Source organism: Peromyscus maniculatus, chromosome 20, assembly GCF_049852395.1.
Source record: "Peromyscus maniculatus bairdii isolate BWxNUB_F1_BW_parent chromosome 20, HU_Pman_BW_mat_3.1, whole genome shotgun sequence".
NCBI lineage: Eukaryota > Metazoa > Chordata > Mammalia > Rodentia > Cricetidae > Peromyscus > Peromyscus maniculatus.
In genome coordinates, this window is record NC_134871.1 from 26,522,342 (window position 1) to 26,547,368 (window position 25,027).

The 25,027-nt window shown below is 46.8% G+C and overlaps 1 protein-coding gene across 28 annotated transcripts in view; it reads right to left on the reverse strand.

The window, feature by feature from the left end:
• Positions 1–3,580: 3,580 nt before the first annotated feature.
• Spag1 (sperm associated antigen 1) overlaps positions 3,581–25,027 on the reverse strand; it is a 65,160-nt gene continuing 43,713 nt past the window's right edge. For 27 of the 28 annotated variants that reach the window (XM_076555896.1, XM_006982803.4, XM_076555898.1 and 24 more), the window contains 7 exons: positions 23,426–23,578; positions 17,757–17,917; positions 15,988–16,120; positions 13,639–13,765; positions 6,034–6,186; positions 4,420–4,788; positions 3,581–4,334 (listed from right to left, as the gene is read on the reverse strand). In XM_076555896.1, coding sequence (XP_076412011.1) covers positions 4,203–4,334; positions 4,420–4,788; positions 6,034–6,186; positions 13,639–13,765; positions 15,988–16,120; positions 17,757–17,917; positions 23,426–23,578 — 1,228 coding nt within the window. In that variant the 3' untranslated portion in view covers positions 3,581–4,202. Of the gene's footprint in view, positions 4,335–4,419; positions 4,789–5,966; positions 6,187–13,638; positions 13,766–15,987; positions 16,121–17,756; positions 17,918–23,425; positions 23,579–25,027 lie in introns of all 28 variants that reach the window. The other variant, XR_013046386.1, reaches the window with a different exon arrangement.

Here is a 25,027-nt window from a genome sequence, read left to right on the forward strand (position 1 = left end):
TGAGTTTGAGGCCAGCCTGGGCTACCCAGGAAAGGCGCAAAGCTACACAGAGAAACCCTGTCTCGGAAAAACCAAAAACAAAACAAAAAAACCCAACAACTTTATAGCCTCCCAAGTATAGCTACCCAAGTTTCCATTCACAGGCAGTCATGCCTTGCTATTTATTGAGTTTTGTGGGTGTTACATATAATAGATGTCTTGGCAGTGTGTTTTGACTATAACGTTCAGACCTTCTGGCCATAAGCAAAGTCTTCCCTAGTCTTATATTGTACTTACAGTCTTAGTTTTTATTTTTATTTATGTATCGGTGTTTTTTGAGATAGGGTCTCACTATGTAGCTTTGACTGGCCTGCAGTTTGCTCTGTAGCCCAGGCTGGCCTCCAAGTCATAGAGATCCCCTTGGCTCTCCCTCCAGCGCTGGGATTAAAGGCGTGCACCACCACTACACCCTTCCCTGTGAGCCTCGGTTTTTTATTGTTTCAAATATCCCATTGATTTTCATGTATTGATTTTTCACTCATAGGACAACATAGTCCTGTCTGTACCTGTTTATTATAGATACTTTAAGATTTTCTCTGTAGATAATTGTGTCTGAAAATACAGCTTTCCTTCCTCCTTTCTAGTCTGGACGCCTTTTGTAAACATGTTTGGCATTTGGCCTGTTGTGCTGACTTCAGCCGCCAATACAGCGAGAAATAGGAACGGAGCATGGACATCCTACCCTGTTTTTATTCACAGGTATTTACCCGTCTACTTTCCTTAGCTCTTATTCATCTCAGTAAATTCCCAAAAAGCTCAAACTGTTGGCCTTTTAGAATTGGTCAGAGGACCTTGGGGTTTACCTCATTTTCAACTACCTAGGCAGCTCTCTCTCTGTCTCTCTCTCTGTCTCTGTCTTTCCCTCTCCCTCTCCCTCTCTCCCTCTCTCTCTCATCTTCTCTCTCCCCACTTCTATCTGTCTGTCTATCTATGAATCTCTCCTTTGCTTTTGTTTTTTTCTCTCATTTTTTAGAACATTGAGGTACAGTTCACATACCATGAAATCCACCTTTTAAAGTGTTTGATTCAGTAGTTTTACTCTATTGAAAGGTTTGTACAACCATTATCACTAATTCCGGAACATTTTCACCCCCCATCATTGGTTCCCCTTGCCTTCTCTTAGTTCCTGCCCACCACAGACTTGCCTTCAGGTTCCAGATTTGGGCATGTGGACATTTCTTATGTGCAGACTCATGAAATCTGCCTCCTGTAGCTTTGATTCCAGGCCTCGCCCAGCAGCACAGCTCCATCGCTCCTCTTACGGCTGGTGACATCCTCTGGTGTGGCTGTAGCATCTGCTCACACAGTTGGCAGTGGGCGGTGGACATTTTTACTATAGTTCCTGTGAGTTTTTGTGAGCTTTTATATGAATATATATTTTGTTTTCTTGGGTTTGGGAATTACTGGGATAAAAGTAGTTGTTTCAAGTTCCTGGGAAACTGGCAGTCATCGTCTGTCCTCAGCAGCACTGAGAGTCCAGTCCTCCACACTTGCCAGGACTTTTGATTGTCTTTTTTGCTGTGGCATTCTAGTAAACTCTTGTGCAGCACAGGCTGAACCTTTCAGGGTTCACCTTATTCGGGGCTGAAACTTTGCCAACTGAATAAGCTCCCAACACATCACTCAGTTGTAGGAAACAGTCATTCCTAGTACACAGACAAAACTACTGACCTAAAAGAGACAAAATGGCATGGAGCAAAGTTTTAAAACTTGATTTTTAGCCAAGCAGCAGCAGCGCACACCTTTAATCCCAGCACTCGGGAGGCAGAGCCAGGCGGATCTCTGTGAGTTCAAGGCCAGTCTGGTCTACAGAGCAAGTTCCAGGACAGGCTCCAAAACTGCACAGAGAAACCCTGTCTCGAAAAACAAAAACAAACAAAAAAACTTGACTTTAGGCACTATTAAAACCCCAAGGAGAGATAGTCAAGATGCTTTGGCAGGGTCTTGTCCGGCTCCTTTCCTGCCACAGTGCGCAGATGTGGTGGCAGTGGTGGGCTGTTTGTGTTGCGTGTGACACAGGATTCTGCACCAAAGCACTCTTACCCTCTCCGCTCGCTCTTATGGACTGGAGTCTTTCAGAACTTAGCTTAGATTTTATACCATTGTCCTTTTTAGTCCCCGGGTCCCTTGAACGCTCCATTGACACTTCTGTTTTTCTACTAGAGAGCCTTATATTTGATATCATTGTTTTTGTTTGGTTGGTTTGGGTTTTTTGTTTGTTGTTGTTGTTTTTTTTTCCCCAAATTAATCATCAGCTTATTTAGGGTTATCACCAGGGGTGCTTTATTCTGAGGGTCACAAATAGTTTAGGTCCTTCTATATTAATTAGTTACTACACATGTAGCTTCTGAGCCATGGGCTGGCCATGTGTTCTAGCTGTCTGGGGCTACAGGAGCAGCCTCTAGGTCCTTCTCAACCCTTCGGATGCTCTGGTTCCCACAGGACTGTGCAGGCACTCCAAGTATGGGTTAGAGTTTCTCCCCTCAGAGACGTCTCTGCTCTGACCTTGGAAAGGAGCCTTCTAGATCCAACACTGGCACTCAGCATCCTGGTCCAGACCTGCTTATGGTGTGCTGGGAAGGTGTGCAGCGGCAGCTGCCAGCTGTTACAGGACTGTGTCCCAGCAGGGGGCGCCAGAGTGCCAGCATCAGGCGCTTGTCTGGTTGTGTTTCTCCTGAAGAGTATTCCTATATAATAGCATGTGCATAGCATTCAAGGCAGTGATGTTCTTATCCTCTTCCAATAACATGGATGAAAGCAATTGTCATCCATCCCTGATGAGGACATATTCGGAGAAATACATCATAAGGTGATTAGTGTGTATGTTAACAGCGGGGTGTACTTGAACAAGCTGTTATCTATGACCTCAATAGATGATAGAATCTTAAGAGACTGCCATCATGTATGTATATAGAATGACCCATCATCTACTGTTATAGAAACTTAAGAAGGAAAAACATGTATTTAAGGACTAGAGAACCAATTACAGTAGGTTCTCAAGTACAAACAAAGGAGAGAACCGTTTGGGGGTGGGCGGAAATCAGCAGAGTTTGAAGGGTACCATTTATCCGGGATGAATCTTAAATACTCTAATTGTAAAAAAAAAATATGAAAATGTTAATCTTTCACTTTCACTTTCAAATGAACAAATAACTCCTGAAAAAGAATGCCCGTGGAATACAGAAGTAAATGACAATACACTAAGACCTGAACGCTGAGGCTGGCGAGATGGCTGTTTTTGCAGAAGACTCACAGCCCAGGAGGCTCACGTCATCTCTGACTCTAGTCTGGAGGGTCCAGTGCTCTCCACTGGCCTCTGTAGCCTCCATGAGGTGCACATGCAGACACTCGGCACACACACTAAAGAAAGAAATGCATCTTTTCAAAGGAAAAAGGAGAACCCAGTGACCTTTTCACTTTACCTTTACAGTAAAGGAATCAATATGTACTCAATAAAACAAAACAAAAACTTGGGCGGGGACATCTGAATGTTTGGGAAGTAAGGGACAGGGGGGCAGTTCCAATGCAAATGCAGGCTGAATTTGTTTCATGCAGTTTTATTGCTTACAGGTCATATATATAGGGAAAGTCACATAGTAAAAAATGATTGGAATTTTGGCAATTTTTCTTTTTATTAGGCAATGTTTATTTTCATATTAGAAAAAATAAGTTCCTTGTGGCTCTAAATTAATAAACTAATAATGATCTTATAGACATGTGTTGTATTTCATCTCAACTGACAATAAGCCACTACTCTAACATGGATATTGTGCATATCTGAGTGGGACAGAAAGTGGTAGAATCATCACTGTTAACATTTACTTTTAAAGAACTAAAGACATTCATTCCTATCAAATCTGAAGGAACTGCCCAGGCAAAGAAATGTAATTTAAGTTTTTTACTGGTATATCATCAAAAGAAAATATGTACTATAAATCAGAATGTAATTTGCCAAGTTCTGAATATAGTTATTAAATATAAAGGTGTTGTCTAAAGAAGATAATATTTACAACAAATAAAAACCAGATTGTGGAATATATATATTCTGGATATAAAAATAAGTACAATGTCCAGCGGTCCAACAGGGTCCTTCTGGGTATAGCTTTACCAGTGGGACTCTGCGCCATGCTGGCTCGGAGCGTCGGAAAGTCAGCATCCCTACGTTAAAGCAAGTACTGCCTTCTTAGGGCTTCCACGTCCTCGGCAGTGAAACGTTGGGCCCGGGCCTGCGACAGGCTCTCAAGCAGCTGCGCCATCTGCTCCCTTTGGCCTTTGTTAATTAGTGTCAGGGTCATCTGGAAAAGGGGACAGTCCTGTGAGCACAGGCCACACCTTTACAGAGCCCGGAGCCCCGGCTCGTCCCAGCGAGCTGCTGCTTACCTCAAACCTCTCTGCTCGGCTCAGATACAGGAGATGTTCATACACCAGCGAGGGGTCCTCGGCCACAAGGTGACTCTTGAGTGACTGAAGGAGGAGCAGCAACATGTCCCCTTCCAGTTTGTTACTTAGCAACACTGGCAGATCTCTGGGTGCAGTGAGGGCCAGAAGGTGTGCACAGGCCTCTGTGTCTTTCTCGGTGCAGATAGTGTTTAGGACCTGTCCGAACTCATAGGCGTTCCGAGGCTTGGAGACCTCAACTTTTCCAGAGCGTTCTACAGACTCTGCATCTCCAACTCCCTCGCTGGCGGGCAGGGAGGCGGCAGGGGCCTCTGCAGCCCTCTCATACTCCTCATCACTGCTTTCGTTAACCTTCACAACAGAAAATGATACCAAGTCACGACACTGAATACCAGCCACACATATCACAAGTTTCTGGGAACTGAGACCACATACAACATTTCAGTAGTCAAGTTCTAAATGAAAATAATTTTTTCTTTATTTTCAGATTTTTTTTTTGAGACAGGGTTTCTCTGTAGCCCTGGCTGTCCTGGAACTCATTGTGTAGACCAGGCTGGCCTCAAACTCAGAGATCTACTTGCTTCTGACTCCCGAGTGCTAGGATTAAAGGTGTATGCCACTACCACAAGGCTAAAAAAAAAAATAATAATAAAAACATTATAAGATACTTAATTTCTTTAAGAAGAAGTTAGGGTATAAAAATATTCTTCGAAGTTTAAAAACTCTGTTCTACACTTAAAACAAACTGAAGGCTTCTATCAGTTTTTATTTTTATGATTAATTTTACATTCATTTTCATTTCCTTATATTTAGTGAAGTTAGCCTACATTTTTCATTTCTCTTAAAAGTTTTTTCTTGCTTAAGCAAGAAAGGGGGAAAAGTCATAGATCCTCACTTGCTGCCTCTTATTAGAAATGTCAGACCATAAATAGATATTAGCATTCATGAATGTACAGGAGTTTATGTCCTGACATTCTTCATTAATGGCAAAGCAAATCATGTGGCTTTCTAGGAGTCACAGAGGTAGAGATGATGCCCAGGCTCTCTTGGAGAAGCCATGCTATCGAAGAGTTAAAAGAGAGAGAGAGAGATGGGCCAGGAGTGATTGTGCACACCTTTGATCCCAGCACTCAGAGGCAGAGAGGCAGGCAGATCTGAGTTCAAGGCCAGCCTGGTCTACAGAACAACCAAACCAAAACAACAGCAGTACGTCAGCTTGGGAACGTCCCCACCAGGAGTGGTTTGCATGGCTGAGGAGGAGCCACATGTCTACCCCAGAAGAAGCCTATGGCCTCGGGCTCCCAGAGCACAAGCCGACAGAGGTAACAGTTAAAACAAGATCTTCTCTGACATACAGATTCCCACTATCCATGGCCCACGCTGAGAAACATGGTGGCTAAATAAATAAATTAAAAAAGAAAAGAAACATGGTGGCTAATTGTATGTCAAAAGGCAAATTCTGCCTTCACAACTGGCTCAAATTTTCATTGACAATCAGAATAAAAAGGAAAAGATCCTGTAGAACTCACAGGAATATAACCTTGGGATCCATATCAGATCTCAGCAGAGTGCTTTCAGAGTCTGAAATACAAATACCTCTTGGACTTCGATTCTCTTCCTCTCCCTTCCTTTGCTGGGAGGCGCTGCACCGTCCTTAGCGTCAAGGTGCCTGGTTGCCTCGTGCAGCTCCGTCTTTGCCTCACCCGTATCTGGGTGTTGACGGGAGTCAGCTAGGCTTTCCCGGCAATTCTGAAAAACGTGATGACAGGATGGTTTGCGTAGGTCAAGGCTCGTGGGCTAGCCTGGATGACAGTGTGTACAACGGCTTCCATCAGTGACACCACACAGCGGGTGTGGAAGAGTGTGCTGTGAGACAGCCAGGACACACCGTACTACAGCAAACCTCCACTGGGGTGGAGAGGACAGTTAGGCAGCCGGGCCCATTCTGTGTCATGATAACCTGTTCTAACATGGTAGGCACCCATCTGCTGAATGAATAAAAGAAATGGGTGAACTGATTAGCCCCCAAATAACTTTTCCTGTTGCTGGAGGATTTATTTTGGCTCACAGTTCAAGGGCACAGTCGTCATGCCAGGGAAGGTGTGACAGCCGGGGAAGGGACAGCTGTCACGTGCATCCACACTCAGGAAGCACAGAGAGACAAGTGTGCTCAGCTCAGAGAAAGAACTTGCTTTCTCATTCAGTCCAAACACGCAGTCCATGAAATGCTACCACCCAAATTTAGGGCGTGTCCTCCCTCCTTACCTTAATCTAGATTTCGTTCACACACCCAGAGACGTTTCCCCTGGTGTCTTAGTCAGGGTTTCTATTGCTGGGATGAAACACCATGACCAAAGAGCAAGTTGGGGAGGAAAGGGTTTATTAGGCTTACACTTCAGCATAGCTGTTCATCACTGAAGGAAGTCAGGACAGGAACTCAAACAGGGCAGGAACCTGGAGGCAGGAGCTGATGCAGAGGCCATGGAGGGGAGCTGCTCACTGGCTTGCTTCCCATGGCTTGCTCAGCTACTTTCTCATACAACCCAGGACCAGCAGCCCAGGGATGGCACCACTCACCATGGGCTAGGCCCTTCCCCATTGATTACTAAATGAGAAAATGCCTTAGAGCTGGATCTCAAGGAGGCATTTCCTCCACTGAGGCTGCTTCCTCTCTGAAGACCCTAGCTTGTGTCAAGTTGATACACAAAACCAGCCAGCACACATGGTAATGCTAATCTAATCAAACTGATGACAAATATTAACCGTCAAAGTCCCTGCTAGTGAGGCCTGAGATCCCACGTGAGGTATGGTGCACAGCCCTAGTCCTAGCTACTCTGGAGGCCAGAGAATGGTTTGAGCCCAGAAGTCCAAAAGCCCCTGAGCAACAAAACATGATGAACTTCCCAGTAAAAAATGCTTTCTCAAGGCTGCAGCAAGGAATGAGTGAGTGAGTGGACCCATAACGGGCACCACAGGGTGTAGCTTTTCTAATTGTCTTGTTCTATAAAACCCTGCAAAGTTGTTCCTGAAGAACCAAAGCACCCCCAATTCAAGCAAGCCCCTCACTCCAGCTTGAAACAGGCCTGGGTTTCAAAGTTCTCAGAACTGCTGACATAGGTCCCAGGACAAAGTCAGGATGTTTGAAGAGCCATCTGATAACAACTAATTAACCATAGAATGCCCCAATGCCGGAGATGGTCAAAAGTACAAAGTCAGGATGTTTGAAGGACTATCTGGTAACAATTGATTAACCACAGAATGCCTCAATGCCGGAGGTAATCTATAAAGTTTGACAAACAACCAGTTAAAACTACAAAGTAAGATAACACAGAAATTCTGGAAAGCCCCTAAAACTTGAGCCAATCAGAATTGTACCCATACTAGCACCCCTAAATGATGTAACCTTGTGGTTTTTGCCTCTAAAACCTGAGCTTGCGGAGGGGCGGGCACCTCCTCCAGCCTCTATGGTGTTGGATGGTTTGACAAGGGCCCTGCTGCACAGCTTGAACTGCTTCAATAAACCTTGGTTTTGCATTTCGGTGAGTTTGTGTCTCTGGTGGTCTCTTCAGGGGTCTTGCACCCAGGGCACAACAGTTCCCAGTTGGAAATTGGCCAGCATTGGATTTTAATCTCATTTAGAGTCACAGCATAAGTTGGAGAGGTAGAAGAGAGACTACTTGCAGAGACAAAATGTGCCATTTCAGCAGCGTTCTAGAACTACAGCCTAGAGCCATGTTTGATTAAGCCCAGTTGTGAGGTGGAGAATCATGACTCTCTTAAGTACTTGAGATGCATCATGGCAGCATGCACTGGAGGCTGAATGGCGTCTCCTGAGTTAGTGGTTGCATGGTATTCCTGGGAGACCAGCTGTAACACTGGTCCCTTCTTCCTCCACAATAACTAGAGGAAGAGTGGCATGTCTCAGACTGAACCCTAAAGCTGGGGTGCAAACTCTAACACCTGTTCACGTTCTACTGTTGGAGTGCTCCGACAGAACCGGACAGAATGGACATGACATTTACATTACGGCGTTCTAGATGGGGACCACAGGCAAGAGGCCAGAACACAACCGGAGGGCAAGGTGGGGCGGGTATGGTCACAGACTTACCAAGACCATGCCAAGCTGTAATTTACTCTCCTAGCCCCATAGACAAATGACTGTCCCCATCTCAAAAGGGATGAAACGGATCTAAACAAAAATCATTGAAAAGACCGTGGCAGTCATGCCCGGAGCTGGGTGATAAGCCAGGGCAGCCCGCTGTCAAGGTCTGAGAACAGGAATCTGGGAGCCACAGACTAGGAAGCGGACATTATTCACACAGGCTCTTCACCCGCTCAAGAGTCTGCCGGAAGATCGGTCGGTCTGGTTGCAGGAGTGGAGAGAAATCAGAAAGCACTTGACTAGGCAAACAGGCAGCAAGGTGAGGGGCAGCCCAGCAGGATGTGACAGCAGATGAGGCGGGATGTAGGGCCACCTAGTCCACAGGAGTCACTGAGCGGTCCCTGTTAGGAGATGGAGTGCAGTGACGGAAGCCTTGGGACTTGTCCCTGTGGTACCTGAGATCCTATCAGAGGAAACAACAGAAGAAACAACCTGCAATACCACTGAGCTGTCCAGTCGCAATAAAGGGAGGCAAGGCCTGAGGTGACATTTGTCAGCGAAGAGGAGACCCCAGAGAAAGCAGCTGGGGGGAGGGGCCGCTGGAGAGCACGCTGCCTCCAAGAGCGGACTCTGGCAGGAATGGAGGGAAGTTGCTGACCGCCAGGGAAAGCAGGGGACATAGGTTCAGGTCCCCCAGAACATTCCTGGGGGGTGTGGGGGGCGGGGGGGGGGGGAGGCGGCAACAGGAAGACACCTGCGGTCCAGTAGCCTGCTGTGCACAGCGGTGAATAAGAAACCCTGTTTCAAACATGGAGAAGCTGAAGACAATGGAGGTTGGCCTCTGACCTCCACATGTGTGCACTGACATGTACACACACACACACACACACACACACACACACGGGGGGGGGGGGGGGGGGGAGAGACGGGGTGGGAAAGGAGAAGGAAAATGGAGATTTTTCTTGAGCTGCTAAAAGCTCACAACACATTTTAGGAGGATACAATTGGCCTGGTGAGATGGTTCATGGGTAAGGTGCTGGCTGTCAAGACTGACTCCCTGAGTTTGATCCCGGGACCCACAGGGTTGAGGGAGAGAAGCCATAGGTGATCCTCCGACCTCCACTTGTACATGGTGGTATGCACACACACCCTAATAAACAAAAAACGTAATGAAACAATTTTTAAAAAGATACAGCACAGGGCTGGTGAGGAGGCTGGGGGTAAAAGCACAAGTGCCGCACAAACCTGATGACCTGACTGGGTGCCTGGAACCACATAAAGGTGGGAGGAAATGGCTGAGTCCACCAAGCCGCCTCTGACCATATCTGTGCCGTGGCACACACCAACATACATGTGCATTTCAAAGATCCAGTAGAACCACATGTTATAGTAGTGCTCACTATTAAACTGTTAACATACTACATACAGGCGCTGCTCATTGTGGTGTCTGGGCCTCGCACACTGCTAGAAACTTAAGTCGGGAACCGTGTCTTAAGGCTAACCAACAGCAGCTAGAATATAATCAGCTCTCAGGAAGATAAATAAGCCGGAACATGCGGATAGCTCTTCTTGCAAAGAACTGGCACATACCCACATCTAAAGACAGTTTAGAAGAGCAAGCTCTGGCCAGCTCTCAGCATGGAGGTTCAGGCCGAGAGCCTGACTCCTGAGGTGGGCCTCATGCTACACCATACACTCCTGAGCACCTGGTCCAAGCTGTGTTCTGACACATCTTACAAAGTCTCAGCCACTGAAGAGCCTGACATAAGTTTACTTAGCATGGACCTCAGCCTACTGAACAGATAAGCTGCCAGAACCTAGCCGGAAAAAACAAGCTGTGAGGGCATAATCCAAAAAGAGAGCTGCTCCAGCTGGATATCATCTGTCTGCATCGTCATAGACATTGATGAGATTCACTCCAAGGAAGTAAAAAATTCCAGTGCTTTTCACACAGAGCTTCTGACCTTCAATCATCAGGAGAGCCAGCAAGAGCTACCTGCTCTAGGTGTGGCCCTACAGAGTGATGAGTCACTGGCTCAAAGCCATTGGCCCAAAGCTCAGTGCTGAGTCAGAGTTGAAGGCGTCTCTTGAATTTCGGGTGCCATCTAGGAAATCTTTATGTGGGCTCACAGGTTAGTATGCTGCCAGCAAGGCAGTGGCAGGGGTGGGGTCGAACAGCCACAATATGTGCTGCAGCCACCCCCCACTCCCCCACCCCTCCCCACCCCACTCCCACCCCACTCCACCACCAAGAGCTGCTTAAAGTCCTGGCTGCTGGAAGCACAGGCCTGTTCTATGTAAACTGCGAGGGTGCAAGAGTTAGAGAGACCTGATGACCAATGTTCACAGAGGAGGAGGGATCTACAGAGGTCTGATGACCAATGCTCACAGGGGAGGAGGGATCCACAGAGGTCTGATGACCTATTCTCACAGAAAAGGAGGGATCTACAGAGGTCTGATGACCAATGCTCACAGGGGAGGAGGGATCTACAGAGGTCTGATGACCAATGCTCACAGGGGAGGAGGGATCTACAGAGGTCTGATGACCTATTCTCACAGAGGAGGGATCTACAGAGGTCTGATGACCCAATGCTCACAGAGGAGGAGGGATCTACAGAGGTCTGATGACCAATGCTCACAGAGGAGGAGGGATCTACAGAGGTCTGATGACCAATGTTCACAGAGGAGGAGGGATCTACAGAGGTCTGATGACCAATGCTCACAGAGGAGGAGGGATCTACAGAGGTCTGATGACCAATGCTCACAGGGGAGGAGGGATCTACAGAGGCCTAATGACCAATGTTCACAGGGGAGGAGGAATCTACAGAGGTCTGATGACCAATGTTCACAGAGGAGGAGGGATCTACAGAGGCCTGATGACCAATGTTCACAGAGGAGGAGGGATCTACAGAGGTCTGATGACCAATGCTCACAGAGGAGGAGGGATCTACAGAGGTCTGATGACCAATGCTCACAGAGGAGGAGGGATCTACAGAGGTCTGATGACCAATGCTCACAGGGGAGGAGGGATCTACAGAGGCCTAATGACCAATGTTCACAGGGGAGGAGGAATCTACAGAGGTCTGATGACCAATGTTCACAGAGGAGGAGGGATCTACAGAGGCCTGATGACCAATGTTCACAGAGGAGGAGGGATCTACAGAGGTCTGATGACCAATGCTCACAGAAGAGGAGGGATCTACAGAGGTCTGATGACCAATGTTCACAGAGGAGGAGGGATCTACAGAGGTCTGATGACCAATGTTCACAGAGGAGGAGGGATCTACAGAGGTCTGATGACCAATGCTCACAGGGGAGGAGGGATCTACAGAGGTCTGATGACCCAATGCTCACAGAGGAGGAGGGATCTACAGAGGCCTGATGATCTGGTGCTCACTGATAGCTATTGTTTGGTATCCAATGCAATAAAACCTCCACATTTCCCATTCAGTGACAAGTTTGGAGTTAAAAGTGCACTTCATACTCGATTAGGTCAAAACAACCCCCTGCTCCGAACCTGGCTAGTCTCCATTATCACCTCAGAGGCCTAGGAGGCACCCCCCCAGACACTTTCCTCCCAATTTTGCCTTCACATAACCTTGAATTATCCTCACCTGCTGTTGTGGTCTGACTCCCCCCTCCCCCAGTTCATAGTTGGAGTTCTAACTCATGGTACATTAGAATGTAGCCATATTTGGAGAGAGGGTTCTGAAAGAGGTAATGAGATGTGTTAGGTGATTCCTATTCCAAGGTGATGACTGTCCTATCAAGGAGAAATTTCAACATTCATGGGGAGAAGAAGGAAGGAAGGAAGAGGAGGAGGTGGAAAAGAAAAGAAGAATGAGGAGAAGGAGGAGGAGGAAGAGGAGGAGGAGGAGAGGGGCTAGGGGACATTTAAGAGTCCAGTGGAAGCTGGGCAGTGGTGGTCATACACGCCTTTAATTCCAGCACTCAGAAGGCAGAGGCAGGTGAATCTCTTCAGTTCAAGGCCAGCCTGGTCTACAGAGCAAGTTCCAGGACAGCCAGGGCTATAGAGAGAAACCCTGTCTTGAAAAATAAAAAACAAAAACAAAACAAAAAAGAATCCAGTGGGAGCCATCAATGTACCAATTATCTTCCTAGTATTTGGGAGGCTGAGGCAGGAGGAACATCAGCTTGAGGCTAGCCTGAGTTATATAGTGAGTTTCGACTACCCTGAACTAGAGTGAATCCTGTCTGAATAATGTCCCCTTCCCCCAGAAAAAACATTTCAGGAACTGTATTCTGCACTGGCTGGATCCCTGGTAACGTTTCTCTCTCCATCCATTTCAGGAATGCGTTCTGCAGACAGGTCCCTGGTAACGTTATTCCCTACACACGAACAGTCAGGGACCCATAATTCTATGCTGAGCAGCCCCTGGGAAGTGGAGACAGGAAAACCAACTTCAGGGCCAGGCTCCGCCATCTAGGGAGTGTGAGACCAGCCTGGGCTACTTGACACCCTGTCTTTAAAAAACAGAGGGAAAAAAAAGAGTTTGCATAAGGAAAAGTATTTTATATTCAACCTTCTTTCTTCACAATGTGTTGTGAGAAGAATGTCCTCTGTAGTCAGAGCCCAGGCCACTGGAAACTTCTAGATCTTGGCTACATCTCTCCCAGCTTCCACTGAGTGGCCCATGCTCCATCAGGATGCGCCTCTCCTCACTTTCAGCTGCAGCCTTTGCTGGGAACCAACGGCATTGCTAGTGGCTGAGTTTTTATTACTGTTTTAATACTACTTTTTCTTTGAACAAAGTTTCCTATATTTACACAACAACACAGCAGCAGTAGCCATCTCCCTGAAAGTGAACATTCCCTGATGCCGTAGGAGGTAGAGCTGGAAAACTGTAGCCAAAACGCTCCCTGTGGACTGAAGCTGAGCTGGACAGGAACTCAGAAACTACCCGGTCCACGTCAGAGATAAGGGTGAAAGCTGGCAGTCTATTCCGAGGCTTCTGAGCAGGTCAGTGTACACCAGGATTCAATCTTATTGTGCATTCATAATCCTGACATTTACATTCCTGAAACCACTGCATCAGTTCAAGGATGAAATTGACACACAAAGACAGAGTTGCCCTCACCTCGAGTCCTTTCTGGGCGAGCGCTAGTCTGTAACAGGCTTTCACATTCGCTCCGTCTATCTGAAGCGCCTGGTCACAGTCCTGCTTTGCCTCTTCAAACTGGCCCAGCTTCAAGTAACAGAGCGCTCTGGCACCATGCAAGGGAAGGCAAAGGAAGCTGATCAGTGCATTTGGACAGCTCGTGGGGCTGGGGAGCTTGGCGGTGTTTAAAAAAAAAAAGGGCTTGCTGCTCTTGCAGAGAACCCGAGTTCAGTCCCCAGCACCCATACTGGGCAGCTCATAACTGCCCAATATTCCTGCTCCAGGGGATCTGACACCTGCTCTGACCCCTGCACTCATGCGCGCGCACACACACACACACGCACAATAAAAGATAAAATATAAAAGAAAAATCAATCTATGGTGTTTTTAAAAAGAAGGGAGAGTAGCTAGCAAGGCCCAAAACCAGCTCCTTAAGTCTGTTTTAGCCACAGTTTGCTTCAACTGGCGCATAACACCTGAAGTCAGCCACGGTGCTCTCACAGGGGATGCAACTACATCACTGGGAGGCCGCTGTGAACACAACGTACCCTGACCCCAAAGGAGGATGTAACAAGGCGGGAAACAGAACAAAATGAGCATCTTAATAAAATCTGTAAAGGGCTCTGCAGCACACAGCTGAGACCCACGGCAGGCCTTGTGGGACAGAGCGAGGAGAGCAATCAGAGGGACTTCCCGAAGATACATTCACCAGAATAAAGGCAGGCATGTGGTATGAAGGGGGATGACCTTGCCAAGGCACTGGGCATAAGGGACAGAGAAAGGGGACAGGAGCGGAGGGAGGCCCAGGACGCAGCTTGGGCACAGCCTTCCCAGGGTGAACTAGGAAAAGCATGGCTGGAATGGAGGGTGGGGCTGGGAGACAGCACAGGCCAGATCAGAAGGGGGTCCTCTAGCTGGGCTTTGTCCTGAGCCTGGCAGAAGCAAGTCTGTAACAGATGGCGATCCGCTCACAAGAGGAAAGAAGAGAAGGCCGGATGCTGCAGAGGGCGCTGCAAGCCGGTCAGAGATGCCGGTGGGGGCGGGGCTAAGGGATTGACAGGCACTCTGGAGAGCAGCGGAGGTGGGCCGCCCAAGGTTACTGCCGCTTGAGAAGGAAAGGCCAAAGGGATGGGCTTCTCCAAAGGGAAGTACAGAAAACAGACCAGGGGGATCAGCTTCTCCAAAGGGAAGTTCAGAAAACAGACCAGGGGGGCACAAGGGTAAGAGGTGATGTTGACTGATGAGAGATGGATGAGCTGGTCTAGAGCACAAGCGGAGGACAGGGATCCAGAGCCTCCAAGCAGCAAGAAACCAGACAATGGGAGCCTGCAGAGAGGAGAACCAGGCACTGAGCTCCGAGCCACTCCAGCCAAGGGCAAAGGGGTCTTCAAGGAAACCAGAGAGACATCCCTGCCCGCTCTGCAAAGGCTGAAGGACAGGGGCAGAAACTGCCTGTTGGATTTAGTGGCCATGTGTCTGGCCAGCAGTGGCCACAGAGGGAAATGTGCACAGAGCCTCCGTAAGAGGCTAGTCAAGAATTTTATCTGAGGGGCTGGAGCGCTGCCTCAGCAGTTAGGAGCACATGTTGCTCTTGCAGGGCACCCGGGCTGGTGCCAGCATCCACATGGTGGCTTACGACCATTTCCAACTCTAGTTCCATGGGGTCAAGGACCCTCTTCTGATCTCTACAGGCACAGCACTCACACACACGGTACACAGACATCTATACAGGCAAAGCACACAAACATTAAAAAAAAAGATGGGGGAGGGGCTGAGATGATGTAAATACAGTACTCACATATGAAATTCTCAAACAATGTTTTTAAATTGTATGAAATACGCTAGAACAATGCTTAAAACTTCCGGTTACTGTACCCTCCCTACTCCCTCAAATCCCTGAAGTATCTCAGTGGTAAAGATGGTTCTAGAACAACCTGCCCATCCTACCACACGCTGTAAAAAAGGCTTTCCATTCCTTCAGCACTTCAGAAGAAAAGGGCATGGCTCCATAAGACAGATTCTGAAGGCCACTGGCTACCCTTCCCCCGTGTCCCAGCTCCCACACTGGACAGGGCTTAGGCCCAGCTTGCTGCAGCCTGGCCAGACAGACAGCGCAGGGCTAGAGTGCATCAGACCTTCGCCCTTCCAACCTCTCCACCGCTTCCAGCCCAGCTCTTTCAGAAACACCCAAGACAGTGAGTACAGATACCTAGAAGCCCTACATAGAACTGGCAAGAAATGAATTTTATTATGCTAATTTATCAAAAGTTGTTTTAAAATAATAAATGCTATTCACAGAAGACCTACAGAATATCACAAAGAACTTGCCTGTTTGTATATATGGCACACTCCTTGCTGTTAATTTTTAAGCATTCGCTGTATTTACTAATGGCATCTTTATAGTTTTTGTCCTTTACAAGTTGATTTCCTTCTTCTTTAAGGACTTGAAACATTTTTTCATCTATAGGACCAATAAAATAAATATATAGAGAAAACATTCCTGTAAGTACATCTATAAAATCTTAAGAACGGTTATCAGTAAACCCTCCATTGCAAAGTCACGTGCTTGCATACCATGAGGAGCTAGATATACAGAATAAAAAAATTAAAGAGGAGAAGCTGCTGAATGAAAGAAAAAATCATGACACTGTTACTTTCGAATTAGAGAACAGAATGCAAACAATGTGTTACACATGTGGGCATGTTTTCTTCTCTCCATTGGGATTCTGCCAGGAGCAAGGACTGTGTAAGAGATGGAGAGAATCAAGCCGTATGGACACCGGGACACCGGTGACTAGACGGCGTGACGCAGAGTCTCAGACATGACCGCTTCCATGAAGTCACAGGCCCACAGTGTCCTGTAGTTGCAAAGCACTTAGGTAACAGTACTTCAGGCATTTCATTAAGCTGGAATTATGGCAGAATAAGTCTATGAAATGGCTCCACACACCATAAGTGAACGGGCAGAGTGGTGCCATCCCAGCGCCTGGGTGGTGAAGGGGGGCTCGGCACTCAGGGTTATCTGTGGCTCCCTGTCATCTTAGAGGTCAGTCTGGGGGCTCGGCACTCGGGGTTATCCGTGGCTCCCTGTCATATTAGAGGTCAGTCTGGGGTCTCAGCACTCGGGGTTATCCGTGGTTCCCTGTCATCTTAGAGGTCAGTCTGGACTATGTGAAAAAACAAAAACAAAAACCACAAAGCTGGGGCTAGAGCAGTGGCTCAGTGATTAAGACACTTACTGCACCTGTCGAGGACCAGGTTTGAGTCCCAGCACCAGGCCAGATGTTTTAGACCTCTGTGAGCACCTATACTCACAGATGCATACTCACACATACACACAATTCTTAAAAGCTGGGGACTGGAGAGATGGCTCAGTGGTTAAGAGCTCTTGCTGTTTTGCACAGGACCTGAGTTCAATTCCTAGCACCCATGCGGTGGCTCACACAATCTGTAACTCCAGTGTCAGGGGCTTCAATGTCCTCTTCTGACCTCTGCAGGTCCCAGGCACATATGTGGTACACATATGTACATCCAGGCCAAGCACACACATAAAATAAATAAATCTTTAAAAACAAAAGATTCAATAAATATTTGATAAGTAATGTCAAACTTTTAAAGCCTGATGTGGTATATACTCAGCATCCAAGTTTTCCTACTAAATATTTGCATATTATCATTTGAGAATTTATCATTTGTATGTGTCATGTGTGCATATGACATGTGCCACAGCAAGCACGTGGAGTTCAGAGGCAGTTTGGGGCAGTCTGTTCTCCCCCCCCCTCCCCCATGGACTCTGCAGACTGAACTCAGGCCTTCAGGTGTGCAGTTTACACACCACGCACCTCGCCTGCCCTGAAGCAATCATGTTTTTACTTTTAAAAGCACTGCAGACTTACCTACAGGCAAGTCTATTTTTTTAAAATATTCCTTTATTTTGTGTGCATTTGTGTTGTGCCTTCATGCTTGTCTGCGGGAGGGTGTCAGATCCCTGGAACTGGACAGCAACAACTCAGTTCAGGCTCCGCCCCCTCCGCTTACCCCAGAACCCACGTGTAGCTCAGGATGCCTTTGGAGGAAACCCGGGCAGTCCTCCTCACCTGTGATGCCAGGCGGGCAGCCACTGGGAGGTGGCTCTTGGTCTGGGGTCTCTGCAGCAGGACGCCAGACTCGCAGTGGGTCGGCCGTGGGTACAACTGGCATGGGCGGCAGGTTCTCCCGCCACTCTGGTCCATCTCGCTCCATTAAGAGTTTTGTTATCCTAAAGAGAGAATGAACTGTTGATACGATCAAGGAATTAGTGCTTCATCTTAATAAAGGTTCCAGCAAGAGTCAGACTGACTGCCTGGCAGGTGGCGCACGCCTTTAATATCGGAATTCAGGAGGCAGAGGCAGGCAGATCTCTGTGAGTTCGAGGCCAGCCTGGTCTACAGAGCGAGATCCAGGACAGACAACAAAACTACACAGAGAAACCCTGTCTCGAAAAACAAAAAAAAAACAAAAAAAAACAGAAAGAAAGAAAAAGTTATTTGTTAATTTGTTTTAAAATTTCAACATACAAACAATAAAATTTTAATTTTTGAAAAAGTGAAACATGCAACTAAAATTTAGGACTGGAAGAAAATACCCCCCCTAACCCTTAACCAGTTGCTGAACTGACAATGTATTACTCCTGAAAGTAGCTGGGAGTCCTTTGGGGTTTTCTTTGCTCAAACTATACTGGGTGGTGGCTGAGACAGATGCACAGCTCACGCTGACCGATGAGGCCAGCTTCTCCCTGGACACTGCTGCTTCTTAAGGCAAAATGGGCATCAACACACTTCCCACGTGTTCTTTCATTTCTAAATGTATCCACTTATATTCTTCTCATATGAATAAAGGTAAGAAATAGAATTATCAGAGTATTTCACTACGGTCCTTATCTCAATGACCACCTTAAAATTCAGATAACCATTCTTGGTTATCATTTTCCTATTATTTTAAACATACAGAGGTTGGGCAAGGTGGTGCATGCCTTTAATCCCAGCATGAGTTTAAGGCTAGCCAGGACTACACAGTGAGACCCTATTTCAAAGTTTGTTTGTTTGTTTGTTTAAGTCAATTTAGATTTAAAAGCAAAATTGAATTTTGTCTTTGGGACAAATATCTGGTTTTAAAAAAGACACTTCCCAAGACTGGGAAGATTGGCTGAAAATTAGTGAAATGCATTCATGTTAGTTGGGTCTGTAATTGCATACTTTTATGTAAACAAAATATATAATTATATATAGATATTATAATATACATTCTTTTCCCATAGTTTTTTATACATAAATTTCCATCATAAACTATAGCTATAATAACTACATCTCCTTGGTTGGGTGTGCAAAGATAAATTTGAACATTAATGTATAACCATCCACAACTGTAGAAGAAAAAGACTGAGAAAAAGATTTCTAAGCAAAATTTGTATTACTAGAAGAGAGGAAGGAAGAGGCAGCTGGAAAGAGATGCTGTGTTGCTAGAGCAGGCAATGCAGGGGTCAATGCAGGGGGGTCAGTGCAGAGGGTCAATGCAGGGGTCAATGTTGGGGGGTCAATGCAGAGGGGTCAATGCAGGGATCAATACAGAAGGTCAATGCAGGGGTCAATGTGGGGGGGGTCAATGTAGGGGGTCAATGTAGGGGGTCAATGCAGGGGTCTAACATGCCAAGGCTCCTAGAGAGGAGGAGGGGCAGATGTTAATGGGAAACAAAAAGAAACTAGACACAGATGTTTAAATTTTAAAAAAAGTTGCTGGTGCCTGCTTTTCCACAATGAACTGTATGAATGGGAAAGCAAGCATGAATACGGACGGCATCACAAACATGGAGTGAAAGTGTTTTAATCAAGAACACAGAAGCTGGCTGATGTTGGCGCACGCCTTTAATCCCAGCACTCGGGAGGCAGAGGCAGGCAGATCTGTGAGTTCGAGGACAGCCTGGGCTACAGAGTGAGTTCTAGGACAGCCAGGGCTACACATAGAGACCCTGTCTCAAAAAAAAAAAAAAAAGACCGTGGAAAACCTAAAGCTTCCTCGTCTTTCTTGTAAAATGATAACACAACTTTTAAATTCCATTAAAAAGTGACAGAGTCTTAAAGTCAACTGCTCTGAAACTGTCCTCCTATGTAAATGTCCAATACCAACCTCAGAAAGGTAAACATGGCATTACCATTGGGCCCAGCAATTCCTCTCCTATATATATACCAAAGGAAATGAAATGGAAACAGCCAAAATGGTCATCAACTGAGGGATTAATAAAAAAAATAAAAATAAAGATGTGCTCTGTGCAGACATCCACAGGACATAATGAAAGTCAGAGCTACCACATGCTGCACTGTGGACAAAATGCAGAAACATTTTGTAATCTATGATTCTGTTTCTATGAAATATCCGAATGGATCAACCCATTCCAAAAGGCAGGAAGCAGATGCTGGCTGCAGTGGACTGTGGACAGGACGGCCTTTGAGCATGATGAAGGTGATAAACAAGAAGAAATTGATAGCTGCATGGTGCCGTGCTCGCTAAGGTGTTTAATCTTGCATCAATTTCATCTTAGTTTTTAAAAAGAACAACGCAGAAAGTTGAGAATTAGAATCAACATGGTCTCGCATACACATTTCCTGCCATTCAGACTATTGCCACACGCTTTCAGCCTATTGTTTGGCTTCCTGAAATACCATGGTGGTGAGGGGCACATGTGTGTGCATGTGTGCAGAGAGGCCCAAAGCTGTTATCAGCTGTCTTCCTCCATCGTGGTCTGCTGTTGTGGCAGGGTCTTTCGGTTGAACTCAGAGCTACCTAGCAGCTGGTCTGGCTAGCAGTTCACTGGAGACGTCCCGTTCTGCCTTCCAAGTGCTGAACAGCAGGCAGCAGCCATGCTTGCCTGGCACTTGGGCAGGTGCTGGGGGTCTGGATTCTGATCCTCATGCGTGAGGTCCAGAGCCATCTCTTCAGACCTAAAGCACCTTTGGCCAGGCCTCCTTTCAGTCAGTCTCAGATATTCCCTGAGAACTGACTGTAACATGATGCTCCTTTCCCAAACTTCATCCTGAAAATCTCTAGGAAGGATGGGGATGTAGGACAGCAATTGTCTGGCATGCATGAGGGCCAGGATCAGCCCCAGAACCACAAAAAGGACAGAAAGCGTGAAAGACAGAAGGGGGGGGTACTCCAGGTAGAAGGCAGGTACATGAAAGCAAAACCCCAAACAGAGGCGTGCACACGCTTTCTGTGTTGAGAACACACTCATTTAACATCTTCTCATCGCAACCTGCAGCTATGACGATGGATAGACCATAACCCCTGACCTTATGAAGCTTCTAGTAAAATGGCAAGAAAATGAATGCACAAAAAGAGACACACTGCAGGACATTCCTCCCTGGAGCCCATCCACACTTGGGAGATCTTACTTGTTTTAGTAAAACACACAGATACACACACACACACACACACACACACACACACACACACACACACCCCAGAGGGAGAGAGGGTAAAAAAAAAAAAAAAAAAGAATATAAAAATTGAGATGGACGCTGTTGTTGGGCACTGAGAAAGGGAACCTAAGAGAGTTGATGGAGCTCGCTTCCTAGAAGAAACATGCTCTCTCCTAAAAGAGACAGCACCAGAAGACTACATCACAAGCCAGCCTTCAGGGAAGCAAATGACTGGCAGTGAGGTGCCGTGTGGTTCTCCTGAGTCACTATCAAGGAGCCTGGGGATGTCTTGTCTAGTGTCACCACAGATGACCAATAAAGGGCAATGTCTCATACCTGGAGAGCTTGGTGCTAGAAGTGTTTCCAGTTTGGGAATTTCTATTATTATTATTATTATTATTATTATTATTATTATCATCATCATCATCATCATTATTTTGAGTTAGGGTCTCATTATGTAGCCCTGGCTGACTAGAACTCGCTATGTAGACCAGGCTGGCCTTGAACTCACAGAGATCTACTTGCCTCTGCCTCCTAGATATGTGTCACACTGCCTGGTGATTTTTGTTGTTGTTGTTGCTGGACTAGTTGCATATATAGATATCTGTGTGTGTGTGTGTGTGTGTGTGTGTGTGTGTGTGTGTGTGTGTGTGTGTGTGTGTGTGTTTGCGCATGCGCTCACAGGCACGCCCATGCACATGCTAGGGCACACATGTGTTACAATGGGATGCAATTCTAAACCTGAAATTCATGTAGGCATTCAAGAAGGTTCCAGTTCTGAACCATTCTGAGTTTTGGGCTTTCAGAACTAGGGGTGCTCAGACTGCTTTTGTCCCTTTTGTCCAGTGAGTTGGGTGACTGCCAAGGGAAAGTTCCCACCAAAGCTGAGGCTCCAGGAAGGACAGGGCATGACTGGAAAATGGGTTCATGTGAGCCCGGTCATTCTCACTGTCTACTGGGTGCTCAAAGCCATGGACGTACACACATATACACACACACAAACACACACACACACACACACACACACACACACACGCACACACACACGCACATACACACACATACACACACACACACACACACGCACATACACACACATACACACACGTGCACACACACGCATACACACAAACACACGCACACACACACACATACACACATGCACACACATACACACACACATACACACACACACACACACACACACACACATCTATAGATGCAACTATTTTAATAACCACAAATATCACCAGGCAGTATGGCACATATCTAGGAGGCAGAGGCAAGTAGATCTCTGTGAGTTCAAGGCCAGTCTGGTCCACATATCAAGTTCCAGCCAGGAAGGGCTGCATAATCTGGTGTTCTGCTAGCATCCTTCAAAGACACTTCCTCTGAGGCAGCCGTGGCCAGGCCTGCCTCACCCCTCTGCAACCCCTCCACCTCATTGTCCAAACACACTGTCCTACCTGGGGTTCTCTGTCTTACACTGCTTCCCCTAACTACATTCTGGCTTGCTGAGAGGCAGAGACCATGCCAGCTCTGCCTTTGTCCTTTGCGGAGTGTGTGAGACACACACTCCGCAAAAACGATCACAGGGTCCAGGACAGTCAGAAATACTTGAAAAGCTGCCATTTGGGAATGGAATAAGAAAATACTATAAAATACTACACATAGTAGAAAATGTTATCTGATGCTTAGTTTTCAATTTTTACCTGAATGCTTATGACGTCTCTGTTACTAGGGTTTGAACTCAGGGCCCTAAGCTACACTTCCAGCCCCATAGTCTGAAGATTCTTGCCTTCTCATTCTCCCTCACGGGAGAAGTCAGTCAGAAGTTTAACTAGATCAAACTCTTGGCAATTTTATCACTAAGTAATGCTCCTCCTCCTAGGCAGGTGTCTGCTTACAAGGGCATATGAGCAGGTCCTGAAGCATCCCTTCTGAGCATAACCAACAGGTGCATTCCCAGACAGTTCTGGTGCCCACAGCAATGCATGGACTCTGAGAAGGTGTGCATGCAGTCTGTCCACAGCTCCTAGTTAGATACTGTCCTGTGCCAGCACTGACTTGGACATCCACGGAAAGCACATGGAAGCTGCACACGTGGTGTGTTCAAAGTGAAGTGATTTCACAGAAATCAACAGAGCTAAGAGGATAAGCCAGGAAATACGGAGAGGTCATCAGAAATCAAGTTAATGGAAAGTAGGTGAGGACCTGTGACGATCTGACAGCATTCTTAGGGAGGGGAAGGGAATAGCGCGACCCTCCCCTAAAGGAGGCAGACCCCGGAGAGCAGCCTCAGACTCCATTACCTGTTAATGCTGCTGCTTGCCAGCTGGATTCCAGAATCTATCTGCAGCACTGTTTTATAATCCACATAAGCTTTCCCATATTGCTCTAAGGTTTCATAGGCCACTGCTCGTCGCAGAAGAGGCTTCACTGAGAATGGACAAAGTTCCAGAGCCCTAAGAGGACAAAATATTCCATGTCATTTACCTTGAGAGGGGCCCCTTAATTTCTATTTAACAGTGTATACTGCAGTGCTGGACCCTTGCACACCACACCTGATATCTGCTCTGGGGTCCTGGCAGCAAGCAATCACACTGACTTTGAATCCACGGACAAGAAAGCACTCTGGAGTGTCCTTGTTCTATAGTTAAGTGTGAGCTCCCTGGACTGCAGCCTCCTGGGCCCCCGGCAGAACCAGTGTGGACAGCTTAAAATGTCTTGCCACGAAGGAGGTGGCTCACAGGAATGCATGGCTCTGTGACCACGAGGACTGAGCTGGGATTCCCTGAACCTACAGGGAAGCACTAGGGAAGCATCCCTGGGCTACCCCAGAGCTGGAGAGGCGAACAGGCTGCCTGGGCCCCCTGGGGCTCACTGGCCGCTGGTCTAGGTGAATCCATAAGCAGTCAACTCTGGGATCAGTGAGAGCTTTTGTCTCAAAAGATAAAATGGTGAGGGGGACACTGGATGTTGAACACACACACACACACACACACACACACACACACACACACACACACTTTGAAAGATAATCCTTAATTGCACCCCTACATTTAATAAGGTGCCTTACTACTAAACCACAAGAACTTACATGACTTTTTCTGAAATCAGCTTCTAACACCTTCTATGGTTCGTTATGACTTAATTGTAAAAAAGTGTCAGTGACAGACCGGGGGGAATTGGGAATCGAGGGCTAAACCTACCACATTTTCTTCTCAGTCATGGGTTTTCATATCGCACTGTTTAGTCTGAAAAGTACTTCCAGTATCACTAAAGATAAATTTCATCTGAGAGACCAGAGAGTGCAAAGGTACCCTGCCACACCCACCACACCACCTCCATTCCCAGCAGGCGTTCATTGCTCCAGGCACCACATAAGCAATCAAGCTTGGGATCTAAAATCAATAGAACGAGACACATGATGCTTAGCACTTCCTAACACAGGAAATGAAAGGATCCGTGTTTTTTCCTTAACTGCAATCTTGAATGAATATGAGTTTATGGATGAAAATTCCATTAAAGAGAAGAATGGTCCAACCATAAACACAGACAAGTGCTGTGAGCACACACAGCAGAGCTCACCAGGACAGGAGGCTGGCTGCTCAGGTTAACTCAGACGCTCAAGAGTCTCCTGTGGGCAAGTCTGTCAGGAGCAGATGCAACTTTAGTCTATTTAAATATTCTAAATGGGAAGCTGTCCAGTGGTGTGTGTGTGTGTGTGTGTGTGTGTGTGTGTGTGTGTGTGTGTGTGTGTGTGTGTGTGTTTGTGTGACAGAGAGAGAGAGAGAGAGAGAGAGAGAGAGAGAGAGAGAACTTGAAGGGGCTCTCTGACAAATAGGAAATGTGATGTGGCTTTTTTGGGGGGCTGGCAATTATGCAGTAAAAATGCTTTTGAGAACAGTGTT